Consider the following 22,835-nt stretch of genomic DNA (forward strand, 5'->3'; position numbering starts at 1 on the left):
GGCCCGGCCCGGCCAGGGCCCCTAGACCTGCCAAAATGCAAGGCACTGCACCAGTTCAGACAAGAGAATTAGCTGCTCTGTTTGTGTGCCTAAGAGCAGTAATGCCCGGATTGGAACAATATGCTGCCTCATCTCCACCGAGATCTCATTCAGACACCATAAGGATTCACAGCAAGGCAAAAACCTCCCTTCAGTGTGTTTGTCCAGGAAGGGGGGAGTTGGTGAGGACAGATGTCCCCTATGAGACGGGGCTGGTTTCTATCGTGTTGCATCCAGAATACATGTTGGCAGGTATTGTCACCACCCTGCTGTGAGGTCGGCGCCCTGCTAGTCCGGAGTGCAACCGGTCCCATCATTATTAAATATGCTCGATATTTGCAACAAGACACCCTGTCAATTGTGTCACATGGGTAAGTGGGTATTCAGACTGAAAAACCACTAGGGACTGCATTGGTGCTGATGTGCTGCTACAGGTACCAGAGAGAACACAAAAAACATCCAGGAAGTCCAGATTTTGTAACAGATTGATTACAGCGTCCACAATTGACACCTGCGAAGCGCCAAATGCCGGTAAATTGTGGGTTTGGCAGAAAAACACATTTGGGTCACAGTTAGAGCTCTGCGATGAATCGATTTATTCAAATTTAGACTTTAAAACAATGCACACAATTTAAACTGAGTGTTATGATATCAAAAGTCTTTATAGTTCCAAACGGCCACAAACGGGTGAAAAGAGAGGGGCAAGGCATGATAATCGTTCAAATATGGGCATAACTGCACACACATTGGGACTTTCCTTTAAGGCATTCATAGTGTTGAACTCGTTTGTACATACGAAAAGAAGTTCATATCCTGCGTACTCTCAGCTTGGCACTCCTGGCCAATTGCTGCGTGATGTGGACTTGCTTGTTGGATTGTGGGTTTTGGAAAGTTAGAAAACGTGTTGAAAGTAATCACCCCACTTCCAATGTAGGAAAAATGTAGGGGGAGGGGGCTTCAGACGCTGTGCGGCCATCAGACAAGCACTTTGGTTGAAGCATACGAAAGCCATAACACAGTGAGCACACTGTCAGTGCAATTGTAATGAAGGAGGAAGCTGTACTATTGTCAGTCTGAACGTGGCCTATGACATGCTGAAATTTCATTATAATGTAGCATAATATAAAGATAAGACTGGGACTCATTAGCAGTTACTCAAAATTAAATGACTTGGATTGGAGTCGGGGGGGGGGAAATAGCCCTACCTTTTTAAAAACTTTTAGCATGTGTACACATCAGAACTTTAGTGCCTCAATTGAGCAGATGAAACAGAAGTTCCCTGGTGTCAGCCGCACGCTGGCGCTCCAGCTTTCTGCTTTCATTGTCCACTTATTTGTTGTGAACTTTGGGACTAATCTTCCTTTCCTCCCTCCCTGTCTTCCCTCCTTCGTTGGCTGTTGTAAGTAATAACCTTGGTTTTTACAAGCAGGCATCAATCATCTGTACAACCGTACTGGGTGTAATCTTAAAGCCCCCCTTCTGCGAGGCTGGCTTTAATCTCAGCCATGGTCTCCAAACCCACAGCCCTGTCGGCCTCACCACTTTCCCCACTCTTGACAAATTGCCCATTTCCCTTGGCTTTGCAATCTCTGCACTATTTTCGTGTGTGTGTGTGTGTCTGTGTCTGTGTCTGTGTCTGTGTATGTTGTGTTTCAGTATGCCTGACCCCACCTTGTGTCAGCTATGTTTGTGTACATGCCTGTGTGTGTTTGTGGGGAAAGTCCACTAGATTTTTGTGCATCTGTGCACATTGCGAGGCAGTGTGCCTTAAGTGTCATGTTTGTGTGCGTTTGTACTGTGCGCTTGGCTGGCCTTGCATAGGGGGTCAAGATAGTTCTGGAGAGTGGGGAGGGAGACCGAGCCATGCCAAGCCTATGTTAGTAAGGGCACTTCACTCGAAGTGATAAAAGTAGAATAATCCCCTTTAAAGCGTCTTAACGAGGTCAAATCTGTTGGGCTGCAAGGGGGAGGTGTATGTGTGTTTGTGTGTGTGTTGTGGGGATAACGCTGCAGAAATGGGGGTAAGCCTTGGCTTGGTTCGTGAGAGATAATAATCAAAATCAAATTCCTGGCCCAAACAGGATTAGGCTCTCCCTGCGCTCTAAAGCCCCTGTCCAGAGCGGCTGAAGACACAATCCTATTCCTTAGCCTCCTCTCTCACTCACACACACACACACACACACACACACACAGCAGCTAACATAGCAAGGCTCGCTTGGCCCAGACAGAGTTGGCCGGGGTGAGCTTGGATGCGGGCCAGTTAGCCCTGTCCCTCTCTCAGATCAGTGGGCACATACGCTTTAGTCCAAACACTAATCTGGGATATTTAGATGGAATTGTTTGGTTGGGGCTATTCTTAGATGGAGGATGTGATCTTGTTTGGTGCGGGTGTATTAGCAAAAGGCTTAAGCCCTAAACGCCTGGCTCGATGAATCATGTCGTGATGGATTTTTGCTGAGAGGTTTGCCTACATGTTAAACACATACCCCACGTGTTGTATTCAGCAGTACACACAGCAGGACATAATTATCCCCTTCAAGAGGGCGAATGCTTGGTGTAGAAACTTATATTTTACAGGAAATGGGCCCAGAAAATGGGAGAGTTGACACCTCCCATCGCAGAGTTGTGTTGAATTACTCCTAATGTTTCACAATAATGCATCACATCTAAACACCACTTTCTGTACTTGCTCTCAGCACTTTTCACAAAGACGTTTTTCTAAACCACACACATACTGCACTCACATCTAGGCTTTAATTTACCCCTACGGTTTCTAATCTCACCACCAAACTCAACTGAAAAAAGGCAAATTATTATTTTGCTTTCAACAAAAATACTTTCCCTTCTATTCAGTCATTGTGTTATCTTTGAATAATAATGTGTTTGCGCCTATCCTCCACACTCAAACTGGGAAATGTGATGGACAGAGGAGGTGGATGGCTCAAATGGCATCCTTGGGACTGTTGCTATGGAGCAAACACGACAGCCTGGCGTTGAGAAATAGGCCAACTGCTCGTCAGTGTAGATCTTCTGCATTCATTTAAAAGTGGGAGTGAGATAACATCCAGTCATTAGTGAGTGATTACAATGCCAAGGCTCCATCCCTGCCCCCAACGTAGACACACACACATACACAAATATCACATGCAAACACACTCCAACTGAGATGTAAACAGTCAGGCAGTGCTCCAGGAAATACAATCCCCACACTGCTGCTACCCTCAGGCAGGATTTATACTGAGGAGGATGTTTTCCAATGTATCCTGCTGTTTTTGTGTGTGCGTGTGTGTGTGTGTTTATATACGTGTATGTGCTGTGCACGTGTGTCTAAATACTCTACTGGATATATGTACTGTATTCATGTATTGTTGGTGTGTCTAATCACTAGTGTGGTCTGTGTGTGTGAAGCCGAGCCCCCCCATAATCTCCATCCCTTCCCGTCGCCTTTGTCGACTGATCTATGGAGCAGAAACAGCCTTAGCCTGATTCTTTTTTAAAATAGACATTATGGTTCACAGTAGATTTCACATGGATTGGACCAGATGATGAGGCCAGGGAGGGTGGGTGGGTGGGTGTGTGTGTGTGTGTGTGTGTGTGTGTGTGTGTGTGTGTGTGTGTGTTTGGAGGGAGGGGTGACGATGAGTGGGCTTTGGGTTGGTGGGTGGGGGATGGGGGTGGGGCAGCAATTTCCTGAAACGATGAATCCCATTTATTCGCTGAAGACTGTCTCAATTGCCTCACCAGCGCACAAAGCTTTTTAATGCTTTAATTACGTCTCAAAGGAGCAGGGCAGAATCAAATTAGAGATTGTCCTACATTTAGGTGCTGTGTGTGTGTGTGTGTGTGTGTGTGTGTGTGTGTGTGTGTGTGTGTGCTATGTAAATTTTGCATGTGAGGGGAGTGTGTGTGGGCTCTTGTATCCTTGTGTATGATTCATGGCAGTGAATATTTGTTCCTCTGGCAGCCAAGCATCTTACATAGAGGCTTATCACACTCCACACACAGATGCGCACACACACAAAATCTGTCCCTCACACACACCTATTCAATGTTCAGGCTCTCTGTTTTGCTCTGACACACACATATCTTTCTCTTTCGCACTGTCTAGGCTATTCCTCTGTAACACAAACAAAAGCGTGCACACAGACACACACGTGTTAGCCTAGCCTCTCTCTTGCACAAACACATTTTCACTCACAGCGTGTAGGTACCTTTTTTTGTCACAGCAGATGGCATGTGTCACAATATTACGGCAGTATTTCATTAACATTATGGGCATCCATCTGTTGTGGGCTCTCAGGCCCCCATAGAGCACCTTGTTTTGGTCACTGACAGAGAGAGAGAGATAATAAACATTGTTAGCTGTGTATATTGCATGGAGTCAGGAGAGGCCTGCATAGTCTGGTTGTGCAGTGGCAAAAGTATAAAGGCAGCGCTGTGAGAATAGTCCTTCAGACTCCTGCACTTTGCTGGCGTTTTATCCAGGATCTTTGGGCTGTTTTGTGATGTCCTTGATTGAGGGGTAGACTGTACTCACTAATATGTTTTACTATAAGCAAAACAAAACAATTTCATCAAGACTTTTCTACTGCTTGTGCCACCAGTTGTATGCACATTGGGGCAAGGTTATTCCATCTTTACTCCAGAGTGGGGTTCTGTATTTGATGAGGTCTTAAATAACAAAACCATGGCTTAAATTACCCCTGCTCCCTTCCTGACCGCTTAGCAGGATCATAAGCTAGCGTTTACGTGAACATCACCTCCAGCCAAGCTTTCAAATTGTTGCCAGCCATCAGCCAAATATGGCCACATTTGATCTGGGTTCAGTAAATACATCTTTTTGCTGTAGAGTTCTGATCTATGTTACAAATCTGTGAAACATTTCAAGTAGAAGGTGAAGTGTGACTGTTATCTTGTTGCCCCGGGCAACCAGATGTTGACCACTGCCAACCACTTTCCGGGTAGCCCTTGTTGGCATCCATTCCCGCATTAATGAAGATCATCGTAGAACCCTCTGACTGAATGAGAGTGTTGCTGTTACAGTGATTTACTCCAACCTGAAAGTGTAGAGTATAAATATATAATAAATAAAGACCAAATCACAACTGATGAGCATTAATACATCTATGAGACAGAACTGCCAATACTAAATAAGCTTAACCACATCATCAAAGGTTCAGAGTCAAAGTAGGGATAATGAGCAACAGTTACACAACGGGCAACATGTCTGTGAAAATAAATAGGGCCAATGAGGCTCCTGTACTGTACTCTCACAAACAAATACTATTGTTCAGTATTTATTTGTTTGCTGCATCTCCATTTCAAAAAGGCAACCCTAATTAATATATTCCACCAAATGTAATTGACCCTACTAACACATTATTTTCCAAATATAAAATCTAAATTTAGTGTGTTAGTGTTTTTCAACCACAGTTGAATTTGTGTGTTTTTGTGAGTAAAAAAAAAAGACAGAACCAAAAATAATATTCTGCAAACTACTGTATAAGATATGCAGGACTATATCCACAGGTCAATCATCACTCAAGTTATACATAATTCAAATTTAGTAACCGCTCTGTCTGCCACCTTTAGGCAACCAAAAATTGATTGGCTGATTTTCAGCTTGGTTAGCCAGTTGTAAAACTTCTTAGACCTTCCTAATGTTATGATTTATGTTTATGTTATGCTGAAATATCTCAATAACAACATAAATAGAGATAAAAATGTTGTACAGACATTCATGGTTTCTAGAGGAACAGGATGAATTCTACTGACTGTTCGAGTGCCCCCTTAAGGTTGTTTGTGGTTCAACGTGAAATGTCTCAACATTTTTGGATGGACTGCCATTTATATTTGGTTCAGACATCCATGTTACCCTCAGGATGATTTGTAAAAACTTTGATGTCCTGACCTTTCATCTAGTACCACCGAAATATATATTAATCCAATACGTTTAGTTTGTGAGTTAGAAGACAAATGACATTCCTACCAGCTTCAGCTGTACTTGCAATGTATCCTACTTTATTTTAGTTTTTTGTACAAATTCCAAAATGTCTAACATACAGAACCTACAAAATAATATATATTATATTGAATACTTACAGTATACAGTGTTGGGGAAGATACTATATAGTACTAAGTCATAAAAGTCCTAATTTGCCGTACCTGTTTGGTTTCATGATAATTGAAAGAGTTCTTGCTTTCCTTATTTTCCTTTCTTTCACCATGTCTTTGTCTACTTCACTCTGTCTTCTCTATCTCCGTCTGTATTCCCCGTGGAACAGTATGCCCTACCTGGGGCTGTTGACTGAGAGAAACTTTGGTATTTTAAACGTTTGCATACTGCGCTACACAGGGAGGAAATCAGATCTAGGGCAACAACTCTACCCTCAGGCACAAGGGGTAACCTGTAGGCAGACACACACACAAACACACACAGTGTTCAGAAACCATGCCAGTGCAGAGAACAGTTATTGCAGTGTGTGTTGCATGGCTGCCTGTAGCTAAGTGCCATGTGTTGACACAGGCTCTGTGTGGCACACACCCATATAGCCAGGCTGTTGTTTGCTGAGTTTGGTCCATGCCATACTGGCTGGAGAGATAATGGAAAAAGGTTATTCTGCTTTACAGTCGGAGCCTCTGTCTCCGAGCAGCGGCTTGGTTTGTGTGGATTGGGGGTTTCTGTGTGTGGTGGCGGCGTGATAATGTCAGCACTTCTCATGACATTTGAAAGTAATGGCTGGGGTCACTGTGCTCGTCACTGTTTTGCAGGACTGTGTATTTTTTTTGTGTGTGTGTTTTTGAATGACCACTTTAACTGTCTGTCTTTCTCCTCCAACCTTAATGCTTCTAATTTTTTGAGTAAGTGTTAATAGTTTTTGTGTGTCTAAAATATTTAATTTAATGTCCAAACTGATACAATACTATGAGTATATATGTTTTCACCCTGGGAGGCTTTAGTAAGAATTCATCTTCAACCTTTAACCATGTTAGAGCTAAGCACTTCCTACTGAGCCTTTGAAGTCTTTTCCTACTACCTGAGGTAATCCTGTTGCTTAGTATAGTCTCTGACCATGGTTCTGTGAATGCGAAGGGGCCTATTTGTAGGTAAAAGTGAAGCTGAGCGACATGCCGTGGGGAGCAGGCTACAAAGCGACAGGTCATTCCCAACAGCAGCGGGCTAGCTTCCCGTAAGTGCTGCAATCAGATTTCTGATGGTTTTTTATGCCTGCTCAATGGTAGTAGGAAAATGTCGATTTTTTTCCCCCTCCCCACCTGACCCATTATGCAGCCTGCTGAGAAATAATGAGATTTTGTCCCTATTTGGGTTTGATGCTTGCTGTGCTCTAACACAACCTGGCCATCCACCGCTGCCTGGGGAATGTAGTGTGGACAGAATTACAATAAGGGCTAATGGCAATATCCAGGCTAGGTGAAAGAACGATGATGTAGCTTGTTGTATGAAACCCACACAAAGTCTTTTTTTACATGACATGGATGGAATTTGGTGGAATTTGGTGCACATTTATGGTACGGCGAGCCAACTTATGAAATGAACCACCAACTGTGACTAAACTAGTGCTAGTCTAGTGTTGTGTGTTTTGTGAGCTAAGACCATACATATATGGCTTTTCCTCTGCAGGAACTTATCAATCGGTAACTAGGGTCTTCTTTGAACCTTAAAGAATATTACGAAGGCTTTGGTACTTTGTTCTTTTGGTGTTACCACTGCAAAAAAGGCGACATCTTGCAAGCGACTGTGGGAGAACAGTGGAAGAAGTGGCGTCGATATTGTCACTGATTTTCTGTCATGTTTAAGATGAACCCATTTTATGAATAGATAATGAAAACAATTTTGTAATTATTATTATTTTCATTATCAGGTAATCTCCAAAATATGTGATTGATTGATTGATTGACAATAGTCAGAAAATTGTGAAAAGAACTCACCACAATTTCCCAGAGGCCAAGTTAACATCTTCCCATGTCATGTTGTCCAACCAACAGTCTGAAACCCCAAGATATTCAGTTTACTTTAATATAAAACCGAAGAAATAAGTAAATCTTTGCCTAATAGATTAACAGACTAATCGTTTAATTTCTGAATCAACCCAATTTGTAGTTTTTCAGTTTGCTCGATTACGCACATTGTAGTCATTTATTTTTCTATAATCTTGTTCGAACTGTTTAGATTTTTTGCTATACCCTGTTTTTTATATTGTTGTTTTATCCCCATTTCTGCAACACACCAGGCATTGTGTTTGTTGTAGTTGTCCTTGTTGTGATGGATGACACATGTGCTTGTCCTATTACAATCAACAGCACTGCGAGCAACCCCTGAAATACCTAAATTTATTAGCACACCCTGAGCAGTTTCCAGATCAGATTAAAACAAAGGCAGAGCTTGTGACAATGGCTGCATGTAATGATACATTTATTTTACCTACCTGCAGTCGAAAAGGACTATTAGTCTTTCTGTCTATTGTTTTTTATAATATATGTTTATTTTGTACTTAAGTCATGTCCGCCAACTCACCATGGCCAGTTTCAGGGGCCAAATGCATTAATATTGCACAGTCATAAAAATAACATTCATTGGAACAAAAGTGCAACAAGGTTAGGCATGTTCTTACTTTAGGGTTAAACAATTTGATAATATTGTGAGACTGTGAGATGATACTTGATTTGTCAACCGGTAGAGACTTTCCCATACTGTTTATACTGAGATATAATAACTGTTTGTTTGTTTGTACTCTCCATAAAGTTAGGGATTATTTCAATTAATGTGTCATGACATGCCAGTTTGTCTGGATTCACTACTTTATGTCACCACTACAATTTAAATTGATATGTATTGTGATACATATAATTGATAAGGTCTAAGGACAGAGGATGTTGTGTGTTGTACAAATTATTAAGCCCCATGAGGAAAATTTTGATTTGTGATTGGGCTACATAACTAAAATTGACATGACTTGATAGAAGATTTTATCCATATTACTCCACACATGCTTCACAACACGTGTACCAGCACTTGTATGAGTGAACCTTTGAGTGCGATGTTGCAATGTGGCAAAGAAGAGGATGACGTCAGTGAGGGAATTTAAGAGACATTTTATTTGGAGGTAAATCTTTTCAACAACTCAAACACTCCCAAGTTCCCTATAATAACATTTATAAATGTGTGTTACCATCCCTATTTATACAAGTAAGATTTATTCTAGCATGAGCAAGTAGGTTTACGTATTGTCACCCAAATTGAACATTGGAATAACAATAAGGACTGGAATAATAACACACATTGGGGTTATATGTTTGACTCAGTCATGTGTCATCAATCAATAGGCTGTTATGGCTCACAACATATGCTATTGTTCGTAATGGCTATGGGTAATAACTCTTAAGGTTGCTTCAGGACTGTAAAGACGCTGCCAGAGCCAGACCAAGGACAGAAAGAGTCTGGGTTGTGTCTATAGAAGGTTAAATAGGGGTGTGTCGACATCCATTTATAGCTAATTGTGGCTGTGTGTGGATCACTCGTGAGCAGGCGCATAATTTCAGAGTGACAGAATAGTGCATACGGAGGGGGTTAAAAATCGGGCAGCAACAATGGGTCTGCATGTTTCTGCTTTTGTGAATGCACAGTTCTAGTCTTGAAATCTGCGCAGGGTTTTATGCATTGGGCCCCCTGTGTGTGGAGACGTATTTGGCAACCAATTTCTTAGTAATGTCGTACCCGTTGGACTGCGTCAAATTGAAAACTGCATGATTTCATGTTTATGGTTTTAATTATTTCTCTCACTCTGCTCTCATTCGCTGTCAATCACCCCTCCTCATGTTTCATATTCTTTCTCTTTCTACTCGTTTCTTACCTTTGCCTCTTGTGTGTTTTCTTTTTGGCAGGCTTCATCGCAGCAGCTGAAATTCACAACCTCTGACTCCTGTGACAGGATCAAGGATGAGTTCCAGTTCCTCCAAGCACAATACCACAGGTGCAATCAGAAAACACTTGCATGTACACAGACACTCAAACACACACACACACACACACACACACACACACACACACACACACACACACAAATACATTGGAGAAGCATTTACATACAACAGCCTGATAAGTGCAGCTCTTTGTAAGTATATCTCCAGGCTATACATTTATCACTTTGTATTTTCTCTATATTGAATGTGACGTGATGTGAATGTATGGCCTTTATTCGATATTTAATTCCACATCATGTTGTTACATTGAGGTACACTTGGAAACCAGGCTGCTTTTTATTTTACAGGTCTATAATATCTATTTTCTAGGAAGTTCCCTGGAAAGAAATACGTCATTAAATAAAGGGAAATAAGAGAAAGTGCTTCAATTGGCACAATTCCAATTAATTTATTCCTATTTGATGCTAAGCTACTGAACACACAAACTGAACACACAAACCAAACACTCCAGATAGGGGCATTTGCATTTTATGCATGTTGTGCAGCCATCATATATTCACCTTTTGCGCTTGGAATGGGAAGGTGAACCCGAATCTGCAACTACACCGCTGATGGCACTAAATCCTACACACTGGTCGTTTGACTCAACACTAATAAATAACGGAGAAAAAAAGAGCCTTAGAACTAAAATATAGCTTTGCATAAATATGTAGCTTGAACTTTTGGGACACCTCAGCAGTCAACTGTGATAAAATTAAGATGTCTGCCTTTGTTCCACTATTCCTCAATTCTACCACCACACTGCACACTGAGGAAACATCCTTTATTGACTCATACCTAAATCAATCTCGTTTACCCTAGGCTATTGATCTCCCTTTACTGCTTAAATACCGCTACAGTGCCAGAAGTCTGAGGCACTTCCAAAGTGCCTGGTTCGACCTCAACTGATCTGTTTGATAGCACTTATAAAGAGGGGGGACGCCATGGGGTCTGCATCTCAGCGAGAGATCCTCTCTTTGTGAGAGTGGAGTCTTTGAAGCCCGTCTTCCTTCCTGAGGAGGTTGGTTTGTTCCTCTGTACCTGTTCTCCCAGAACCTTGCCTCTGCCAGTTTCAGAGACAGGCGAAGGCAGATGAAAGCCTGGCAAATTGTGTGCAAAATCCCTGCTCTGGTCTGATCGCTCTTGTTTGCGGAGGATTCTGAAGCGGCAATAACACCCTGCGCGTCTTTTTCCTCGCCTTTGGTTTTTGCAATTCCCACAACGGTGAGCAGCACCGTTTAACCCTCTTCAGAGAGCCAGGGCGCAGTTGAAAGAATACCTTTTTGTCTGAGCATACAGAACATGCATACAGTGCCTATTGACTCAGGAGGGGGGCTGGGATGGGGTGGGGGGTTGGGAGCCACAGACGAGGCTTTGTAGCTCTTTGCTGCTGTGCTGTGCTTGTCTGTTGCTGAAGCCTTTAAAAGGCAAATGTACCGCAGGCGTTCCCCCGGGTATAGTAGCAAGCATTGTAGCTGTCGCTGTCTTCCTCTTTCCACCCCCCTCCTCTTCTCCTCTTCTCCCACCTCTTCTCCCCTCCCCTCGTTCACATGCATAAATAGATCAGGGAATACATAAATCAAAATAAAGATGACAGCAGGAGCGATTTAGAGACGGAAGAATCGGCAATAAAACTCCATCAAAGTGTCGTTTGAGAGCAGCGGTGCAAGCCCGGGGGCTGCTGAGCACCAATCAGGGGAGGCACAAAGCCAATCCCAGGTAGGCTGGCAGCAGGGAGGCCTGTCGTCATGACAACCCACCACACAGCCTACGCATGTACACAGGGATAGCAGGAAGGGTTTTATGTAGGAGGGAAGGGGAGCGTTTTGGATAAGTAGAGGCTGCTCTTACACACACAAGAATAGGTGGCAGAATAAACCTGCTCATCACCCCCAACAAAGAAACATTCCCCCAGTCCCCTGCCTGTTGCATGCCATGGTATAAGAAACCATGATCATCCAGTAAAGTAGACTGACTCTGTTTGCACACGGCAGAACACGTCCCTCACCTTGGTGATGTGTTGGACATCAGGGTCTCGTCCAATTGCCCGTCACCTGCACATCTTTATCAAACTGGTTGAGTTCAGGCTGCATCTGTTCTTCATTCCTTCCTTGAATTTTTTAAAGCTGATCCATGTCTACATGTAGAGGCAGTGTGTATTGAAAAAGGAGTTAGCCTTTAGATGTTAGCCTCGGTGACAGTCAACAATTACTGTTGTTGCTTTCCAGTAAAAGCCTTTCAGGGGTTTAGATTTGATTCTTTATGCATGAAGCATTAGGGGTTTCTGAAGGGATACTGCTTACATTCCTTTATTGCCAAGTAATCTATGGCCAGTGCAGTGCAGAAACATCACAGCAATAACATAGTATCTTCAGTATTACTGCTAGGCAGAATAATTACAGCATGATTTGGGATTTTTAAAAAACGTTTTTACTTTAATGTACCACAATTAAAGATAATTCCGAATGGCTAATTGCGCATGAGGCCATCGATTGTCCTCATTTAATTTTTGAAGGCATATTAAAAAAACAGCTCCTGGGACTTCTGTGAAGGTAATTGATCACCGTGACATCAGGATGCTGATATTAGGCTATTAACTTTTATATGTGGAAAGAGGTTCTGTGCACTGATGAATGAGTGTTTTTAAGAGCACCATGAGGACAGACAGATTCTGGGTCATTACATGTCTGATTTCTGTGTTCTCTTTTTCTGAATAAATATGTCAAGCAATAGTTTCTTAACTGGGCAGCATAGCAGCACTGACATTTTGCAACAAGTAGGTCCTAAGTTTAAATCTACACCCTTGTCTTTTCTTTATGGAGTTTGGAGGGTTTATGGAGGGATTCCTCCAAAGGGTTTTCTGATAGATTGTCCCTTCATGTGAATGTGTTTGTTTTGTGTGAGCCTTACAATGAGCAACCTCAAGGGTGTCCCTCTTTTGCCTAATGAATGAGGTTCTAGTCCCTATGTGGGGGTATAAAATAGATGGATTTCAGGAATGCTCTGAAGAACACATAATAAAATAAAGAAAAAACTGCATTTATATTAGAATTGTCTTTTAAATATTAAATAAGATACTTAATTAAATACTGTATATTTCAGTGTTTATCCATCCAATCCAATAGGTGATCTCTTAACCAAAACTAAAGATAACACTGCAGCTGCTACAATAATTACATAAAAAGGCACAATAGTGTGTGTATGAGTAAGCTCACATTTTTGGCCATGTGTAACACTGTGTTCAGTCTGCTAGTTAAGACTAACAGTGTTGAAGATTCAGCCAGTGCTCGCTGTAATCGAGCTGTCATTCCCGCAGACAGCTGAGAAGAACATCCCAGCATAAATACACACACACACACACCATCAAACAGGTTTCAGACTTATCCTAAATCTGAAACTATCCACTGTGTGCCTGCGCATATCTTTATTTGATCTGAGTCTTATCCAGTCCTCACATCGGATGATGCCTTCTGAGACTGGCACGTTGTAACTGGCTGCTTCAATCAAAGGCACCGAGGGAAGTTCCCCCCCCCCGTCTTTTTCATTTGACTATCAGGGTGACTTGTTGACGCGTCCTCCTTTGTCCTGTCGCCTCGCGTGACATCAGCACTGACATGATTACAGCTAATGGCTGTCACTGGGACTGGGTCGCAGGAAACGCTCCAACACTATATTTAGACTTTTTACTTCACTGCCTCTCCTCTGATTTAGAAAGCAGACATTTTGGCTAGACACATCTCTGGAGTTCAGAATGAGTTTGACCTTTCTCCTGTCAATCGACACCTTGCCAAGCTCTGTGAAAACGCCGCCACTGACTAGTAAAGGTGAGGATGATGACAGCGGTAATGATGATGTTGACGGAGATGGCGATGGCGATGATGATAAAGATGGTAATGGTAGCCAAGATGATGACAATGCAGGTGGTGCAGAAGATGATGAAGGTGGAGGCAGTGATGAGGGTTGAAGTGAATGAAAGTGATGACAGTGCTGTTGGTGAAAGTGGAGGTAATGATGATGAAGAGGGTTGAAGTCACCTGGTGTCAGCACTTTAGAAGGAAGACTGTCAAGCTGACTAACAAGGTCTGACTCAGTGCTCCTCTTCTCTCTCTCTCCCCAGTTTGAAGCTTGAGTGTGACAAGTTGGCCAGTGAGAAGTCAGAGATGCAGCGCCATTATATCATGGTGAGTGAAGCTGTGTGTATGTGTGTGTGTGTTGTGTGCCAATGTATGGTGCCTTGTGTATTCATAAATATAATTTTTGCCACAGTATGTTTGACCAATGTACCTGATTATATTTTACATTTCATTTTATTTATATATTTTTTTTGTTTTTTTTAGATGTTTATATGCAAAGAAATGATGTATGTTCCTATGTTTTCACCCTCTCTGTTAATTAATACTCTTTCTTTCCCTGTACCCTCCCCCTCTCCTCCACCGCCTTTCCTTTGCAGTGCACTTCTCTGTTCTCTGTTGTCTCTTGTCTTGCTGCTCATTTTAAGATTTTTCTCTTAAAAGGTAATTCTGGTTTATTACAACTTGGATCTTCAGTAGGGCCATCTGTTGTATGTACGCATAAAAATTGTACGCAAACAAGAAAATAGCTGAGCTCTTGGAATGTGGTGGTACTGCTTAACCCAAATCAGACTTGGCAGGAAACATGAGTCGTCAGACAATCCTACATGTTTGAAACAAATCCAAAGGGTTAACAAATAGAGATGAGAATTTCACAATTGAGTTTTGATTCTAGGTGTCACAATTCAGTCCATAATCAATTCTCAATTGAAAATATTAATAGTAAAAGTAAAGTAAAAAAAGGGGGTATGTCTCTGTCTGGAAGGCCTTGGGTCTTTTGTAGAAACAGAAGTTTATTCATGTGTTATGGAGTAAGAGTGCTCCACTGTGCTGTTACTAACGTTGTGCGCCTAAACAGTTGCCTGATTTGAAGATGAACTCTAGATGACTGTCCGCCCAAGAAAAACGACAGCATCAGTTAGATTTTCACAAATGCCCTTAAATGTCTTGGAATGATGAGTTTTATCCATTGGAAGCAAAGAAGGAAGTCGGATAATGTTATAATAGAGCCACAAAGTCCGCAGGGGAAAGTGCTCGGGGTGGATGGGTGGGGGAACAAAACGTGGGACCTTGCCACGGGATACCGCTGGTCGTTTCCCTTTACCTACCGAGATTCATTATTGGTTTCTTTTTAACCAAGAGCACGACCGTTCCCTACCCTCGACCAAGTCTTTTCATACCTTAGCCTGACCATACCTTAACTGTAGCGTTGTCAGATCATAAAACTGAATTGTGATTTGTAATGGTTTTGGAAGGCCAACAAATAATGTCATTCTCTTCAATCTTAGAAATATACGTTTTTGGTTGTTTCATTTAGGAATCGTTAGAGACACACACACACACACAGCCAAAGCTGCAACAATAAGACCATAGTTGAAATAAACTGGAATTGTCCTTCATTATTCACTTCCTTTGTGTTTCTGGTGGAACTATGTGTGTGATTTTTCTCTCCCCAACCCCCCTTCATTTCCTCATTCCCCCATTCCCCCCCCATCTCTCTCTCTGTCTCTCCACACATACACGTTCACACGCAAACACACACACACACACACACACACACAGATGTGCTTGCTCGCTCTCTGCTCCACCTCAGGGCTAATCTCATTGTTGCTGGCCGTGGCTGTGTAGCCGTCTGATGTTTTGCCTCTAATTGATCCTCTGACTGGCTTTAATCTCATCTAATCTGTGCCGCCGCACTGCTCTCCCCACCATCAGCCAGCCAGCAGGCACACACATATGCACACACTCACATGTGCACTTCCTCTCTGTTTATTTCAGGCAGGCATGAGCACACACAATCTCTCTCTCATACATACACACACTCACACACACAATCTCTCTCATACACTCACATACATTCGGCATTGTCAGCCTGATAGCAGCCATACACGCACACACACATTCTGATGGAAAAGCTTAATCAAAACAAATTATGACACAAATTTTTAAATTCAGAAATGTTTAAGTTATGTTGTTATATCTAACCTCTGACATTCACAATTACATTTATTCTCTTTTGCATTTGTTGTGTTAATTACTGTAAATTAGCCAGATTAAGGTAATAGTTGAAGTAAGTGTTTACAAGCTTCCCCAGTTAGTCAAATTTATGTGATTCCTTTGATGGTTGGGTAAATCTACAGCACGGTAGCCTGCAGGCTGACATTATCGTCACAGAGTAAGGAAAGGAAGATGAAGCACAAGCACCCAGTGCCACGTGAGTTGAGTCTCGAAACACACGCAACCTGCTTGACGGCGGGTCGAGCGCACTTTGACCCTTTTCTGGAGAAGGTCTATATCAGGCGTGGCTCGTATATACAAAGAGTAATTCTAAGTTTGATGGGATGTTCAGCTGTAGGCCTAGCTTGTGTTACCTATTGGCAAACAGTCACAAGAAACATGCGAAAAGAGAAAATATAAAGCGGTTCAGGCAGACAAATAACATAGCCCACACACAAGCTAAAGGCCTACACCAAGCACACCTACATCCGGCAATCGGTTTGCGTGTTCTGCCATTACTGCAGTTGCAATTTGTAGTGACTCTATAACAGCTACTGCCTGCTGTGAGTGACAGGAGCATGGGTAGTGGCCCCCAATTACTGATGAACCTTATATGGATGGCAATTGTAGCATAATTCAAATTTTATATATTTGTGAGACATTTGTTACAGCAATAGACAGAAATAGAAATTGGAAAAATAGAAAACAAACCAACCCTCTGCCACATTTCAAGTGATGTACTGTATATTATTACTGTGCTAGCTAGCATAATCAATCAAGAGTTGCAATCACAGACCAGTTATGTGAATTAAAGGTGTGTGTGTGTGTTTTGTTTTGTGTTTTTTCCAAAGTGGAAGTTTGCCACTAGTGTTGGAGTAGCTGATAACTGCACAGCTTCTTCCTGATTTCCTAGACCAAAAAAGTAACTCTTAGATAGAGAGTAAAGGGAAAGTAGATAATTGTACACTTCTTAGGACAGCTTACATTCAAACACGCACATATTGTAGGGAGACGCCACCGCCTTAATGACAACAAATGAAATACCATGCTGAGTACTTCAGTAGGGTTTGTGTGTAAACTGTACTGCCATTCTGATCTATTAATGGTCTTATCAGTAAAATTGCCAATTGTTCCCAATTAGCATCAAATCAAGAAAACTATGGTCCCAAACCAAATGAGAACTACAAGAAGCATTTTAGATTTGAAACAGCAGATGGAAAAATCGTGAATAGAGGTGATGCCGTTTGCTGCCTTTATTAACAACTGTCTGTGGCGTGGTTACCATGACGACGAAGATGAAGTCATCTGCTAGGTTGTCAGCGAGGCAGTGCAGACAACATGAATGAATTGGAATGTCAGTTTTGCAACGTATTTTATGATCGTGCCGCGTCCGCTGTGTTTGTTCAAACTTTTTATTTATTTTTTGGGTGACAGTGATACTTTGATGCAGCGGTTAAAAAAAGGTTTCATTCAAGTTGTAATCAAATTGGCTTGCTTTAGCTTGGGTCATCAAATCTGTGATTTTCAGTGTTATTTATAATTTACTCTGAAATATAAAGAGAGATTCTTCAGTCAAAACCGTCTTCAGATTCAGCTCAAAATGTTGCGATAAAATTGAACTGTGAATGCAGTATGGCTTATCCCTCCTCCTTCACTTGCTCTCTCACGCACACGCACACACAAACACACACACACTTTCAATCGCACTTCCACTCCATCAGTGGCAAGCCCAGCCTTGTATCCCCACAACGACACCCCCCGCCCCACACACACACACACACACACACACACACACACACACACACACACACACACACACACACACACACACACTCCTCTAATAGCATATCAGGTTGCCCCACTCCCCCGGCCAGCGGCAGCACCTCCATTTCCCCAGCGCTGTAATTACTTTAGGGAGCTTCCGCGTGGGCCTGAGCAGCTACAGAAAAAAAGAGTGTGTGTTCGGTGTGTCTGTGCGTGCGAGTGCATTCACGTACAAGGTAGTGTCAGTGCGAGATTGAACAGAAAACAATAATGGTGTGTGCGTGTGAGTGCAAGCAAGAGACAGAAGTGTGTGTGTGTGTGTGTGTGTGTGTGTGTGTGTGTGTGTGTGTGTGTGCGTGTGCGTGTGCGTGTGTGCGTGCGTGTGTATGTGTATGTGTGTGCACATTTATGTGTGAGAGATCTGTGTGTTGTTTGTTTTCCAGTGACAGAGCCAGTCCCCCTGCAGACAGAGTGGGTGATTAACAGGGTTGACGCCTAGAGGGTGGCCCTCTCATTAACACTGAACACACACACTCACACACAACAGAGGCTCTTTCTCTACTGTCTCCTTTTCTCTCTCAGTTCCTATTCCTATTTGTAGCTGTGTGTCTTCTCTTCTCTTCTCTTTGTATGTGTGCATGCAAGCGTGTTTGTGGTGGGAATAGGTTTGTAGAATCAAAATCTGGGATCTTGGGAGTCATTAAGATGTCTAAGATGTGTCAGGTTGGGTTGAGGGTCTACTTTTTGTTAGAAGAAAAATTTTGTTTATTTTCACTCTTATTTTTTGTTTTTTATTACCTAGACTTTAGTTTCATGATTGGAAATCTTCAAAATTGTATAGTTGTAGTTTGTAGCATTGTACAAGAGGGCAGGCACATGTCACTATTTTTTATTTCTATGATTGTCATCATATTATTTATTATTATATTATATTGTGTTTTTTTAATATAGATAGATCTTGGAATGTGGTGATGCTGCTTAACACCAGTCAGAATGGGCATAGATATAGTGAGAAATTGTTTTATGCTGTGGGGGCAAGTCAGACTTCCCTTTTTTTAAGAATGCCATCTGAAAAAGAGAGTTTAAGCCTTCTTTCCCATTACAGTGTTAGCCAAACACATCACACACACAGTAAATTATGTATAATGATATAATGATAATAAGTGTTAGCATGGAGCACATGTGCAGAGGATTTACTGGGAACAGTTACAGGTATTAGATGCCTGTGTTGTTATAACTTTTTCTTTATGTCTTCCTCTCTCTTCCTTTCCAGTACTATGAGATGTCCTACGGGCTCAATATTGAGATGCACAAACAGGTGAGTCTACATTTAATCCTTTTTTTAAGAGAGCTCTTCTGTTTACACCACATAACATATAAAACTGTTGTATGTCCATAAATAGCACCACCGAATGATACTTTTTTTTTGTCGGTGGGACAGGTTGGATTCAAACTGAGGAGGCATGCATGTTTATAGAGCTAGACCAGAAAAATTAATAATATATCCTGCTGAGGTCTGTATGTTAAAGGTGTTTATGTTGCTGTAGTTGATAAACAGCTGTTGGTCTGTTGCTCTTGACTGTGACAGTAAATACCTATTTTCTACAAATCAATAAATTGTCACAGATTATTTTGTGGCCATCAGAAATATTTCAACTTTGTTTCTGAGAAAACTGTTGCTGTAAATACTTAAATACCAGCCAAAGAATAAAACAAGTCTAAGTGTCGAATATTGCTTTTTCACTAAACGCGGTGCTCACAGTGAGCAGGAATTTCCATTTTTCTTTTCCATTGCGTCATTCTCCTACGCACCTGTCTACCAGGCGTGCATTAAGAAATATTCACTTTGACATGCTATGTAGAAACTAGGAGCCACAGATGAGACCTGCTGACATTTCAGAACAATTTGTTGTCTCAATCAGGAAAAAAAGCACCACACCAAAGTTGCTGAATTCCTATAACATTAATCTAGAATACAGAAGTGAGTTTGGTTTTTTTTTTGGTTTTTTTTTACTTCAGCCCGCCATTAGTGGTGCAGACAGCATCATTTTAAACTTGGCGATTGGACGAAGTCTGAAGGTCCTTGATCGTAGTCTGTCATTGCAGTTTGTTGTTTGCACTGACTGTTCAAGTGGAAGAGTTTCATGGCCATCAAAACCTTGGAGGTGTTCCAGCTGCCAGTCAGCTAACATCGTCTGTAGAAAAAAAAAAAGAAAGAAAAAAGAATATGACTTACTTGCAGAACCTTGAACGTCCAAAATAACTCCTCACACTGTGTTATTCTGTTGATGCAGACACAGCTGTGCATTCCCAAACCCATTCCCCCACTGTGCACCTGCAGCTCACTGATTGGCAGGTGTGAATTGCAGAGATAATCTCCCATCACTTTGGGAGTTTTCAGAGACATTTGAATGATGTCACCTGAGGCTGTGTGTAAAATGCAGGCGCCGAGGGATTCGCATTTTGCTGTTGCCAAATCAGTTTTAGTTAACTCTGTGCACTCTATTCCATGGAAATGTGTATGAGGAAGGAAGTGACTTTTATCACTTCCAGGTCTTGGAAGGTTAAGTCCCATTATAGTTTTGATCGCACACAATGTGGATATCGTAACTTGGCAAGAAGTTATATAGTCATAACTTCAGCAACAGCTTCATCGTTTATCAGCAGAAAATCAGAGGAGCAGCCTCCACTAAATCTCCAAACCCAGTGAAGACAGTACAGTTGGAATCAGTTGGCCATTTTGAGAAAGAAAAGAAAAGGAAGCCCTCATTCAGGCAGGGGAGGGGTGAGAAGCCGATATCCATACATCAGTTTGTGTGGCTGAAGCTGGGGGAGTAATTTATGCTCAGCCTGTGGGAGGGAGAGAGCGATGGGCCTCAAAAGGGCCAGCCCTTATCGGTGACCTCGTCTGGCGCTGCCCGTCCACACACACAAACACACACACACTGTCTTATGATTGACGGCGCACACTGACAGCCATATTGGGAGAAACGAATATGCTTTGATAAATGGACACACACACACACAGAAGTAGCAGCTTCCATGATTTAAAGACCTTCACATATATGCACCCACACAAGCTCCGAGGTAGGAAGCACAAGACAGGCAGTGTGATGCATGTGGGTAAAACACACACACAGACTGTTAAGGGCAAGCGCACACACACAAACGCAGCACTAAGCCGTATGTGTGGAGCTCATCACACCCTTTTCCTTTATCTGACAGGGATGAAATTCACAGTCACGTGTGTGTGTGTCTGTGTGTGTGTCTGTGTGTGTCTGTGTGTGTGTGTGTGAAGATGTCTGTGTGTGTGAGATGTTGTACATTTGCTCATTTCTTATTGGTTGTCTGCAATTTTTTTAATTTGTGTGTGTGTGTGGGTTGAGACTGCCTGTACGACCATTTTTGTGTGTGTGCGCGCGCGTGCGTGTCTCCCTCTGTTAGCCCATATGCTCGTATATTTGTGTAGTTAGATGCCCTTGTTCATAAGCAGTTGTGTGTTTCTGTTCAAGTGTGCTCCTGTTATCCTGTGTGTGTGTGTGTGTGTGTGTGTGTGTGTGTGTGTGTGTGTGTGTGTGTGTGTGTGTTTACGTGTGTGTGCTTGCGTTCTTTGTGCACAGGGTGAGTGGGTGCCGTGAATCGCTAGTTCTATTAGAGAGTTGAAATTGAAGGGGATGTGTGGAAACGAGTGTCGAGGAGCATTCATGTCTAGGCCTATTGTGCACAGCTACCTCCCCCCTACCCCTCCCCCCTCCCTCCTCCTCCTCCTCTGCTCCTCCTCCTCCCTCTCCACCTCTGTCTCTATTTCTCTCTCTTTCTTTCTCTCTCGCACTCTCACACATTCAATTGCACCCTCTTGATCACTCTGTCCTACTCAATTCAAAAAATGCCTCTCCACTCTGTCTGCTCACTCTCTCCATTCCCTTGTCTCTGTTTTCTCTCTGTTTTGTCTTGGTGAGGAGAAGCATGGTTGATTTGTGGATTGAACTGGGAATATGTTGAATGAATCTACATTGTTGCTGGGTTCTCTTTGTCTTTCTATTGTTCTGTTTTCTCACCGTTTTCTGCTTTTCTTTATCTAATATTCTATACTCTCTTATTCTTGAATGTGTGTACCTGACAACATAACTCTTGCATCTTCGCTTTGTTCGCTATTATATAACATAGGTGCTTTCATTGTGTGTCTAAATAGTAAGAAAAATGTACTTTCTCTTGTCAAGCAGTCGTCATCACACAACACTGTACGATATAGAAAATTCCCAACGCATTCATCTATAGAGAGGGGACTTGTAGGTTGAACTGAATAATCTGGGCTCATTACTCTTGTTAGGTGTGGTGGAAGAAGTATTTACAGTAGATCTTGTATTTGATAAAAGTAGTAGAGCTTAAATAATGTCCATTAATCAATCATTAAGTATTCATTTTACATTTTTGACACTACCTATTAATTATTTGGGGGTTTTTTTGCTGCGTGTATTTGTCTTATGTGACAATAAAACCTTTTTAGAAATATGACAAAACAAAATATTTGAAGATGACATCGTGGACTTTTAGATTTTACCATTTCTCACTGTTTTATGACAAGAAAGTAATCAGATTTTTATGCTTCATTACAAGTGATGGAGTCCTGCATTCAGAATTTTAGTTGAGTAAAAGTACATAAGTAGTATCCAAAAAGTAAAAGTAGTCATGATGCAGACCGGAACCTGTCAAAGTATTATATTAGCATATATTATGTTACTCGATTATAAAACTGATGTGTTAACTTGCATGCAGTAATTTAAGGTTGTAGTTGATTGAGTTGGAGCTAACAGTAGTTTATAATAATGCATCATATTTTTAAGGCCATTATATGTTTTGTATGTAAAATCTTAATTTAGTAATTAGTCAATATAAATGTAGTGCAGTAAACGTACAATACAAAAGTATAAAGTAGCAGAAAACAAAGACTCAGTTCAAGTACACCTACATCAGAAATAATGG

General features: G+C 41.8%; 1 protein-coding gene across 4 annotated transcripts in view; it reads left to right on the forward strand.

The window, feature by feature from the left end:
- tle5 (TLE family member 5, transcriptional modulator) overlaps window positions 1-22,835 on the forward strand; it is a 39,927-nt gene that overhangs the window by 7,336 nt on the left and 9,756 nt on the right. For all 4 annotated transcript variants that reach the window (XM_051377302.1, XM_051377300.1, XM_051377301.1 and 1 more), the window contains exons 2-4: window positions 9,943-10,031; window positions 14,138-14,201; window positions 19,126-19,170. In XM_051377302.1, coding sequence (XP_051233262.1) covers window positions 9,943-10,031; window positions 14,138-14,201; window positions 19,126-19,170 — 198 coding nt within the window. The remainder of the gene's footprint in view (window positions 1-9,942; window positions 10,032-14,137; window positions 14,202-19,125; window positions 19,171-22,835) is intronic.

The sequence above is a fragment of the Dicentrarchus labrax genome, unplaced genomic scaffold (assembly GCF_905237075.1).
Source record: "Dicentrarchus labrax unplaced genomic scaffold, dlabrax2021, whole genome shotgun sequence".
NCBI classification, from domain to species: domain Eukaryota; kingdom Metazoa; phylum Chordata; class Actinopteri; family Moronidae; genus Dicentrarchus; species Dicentrarchus labrax.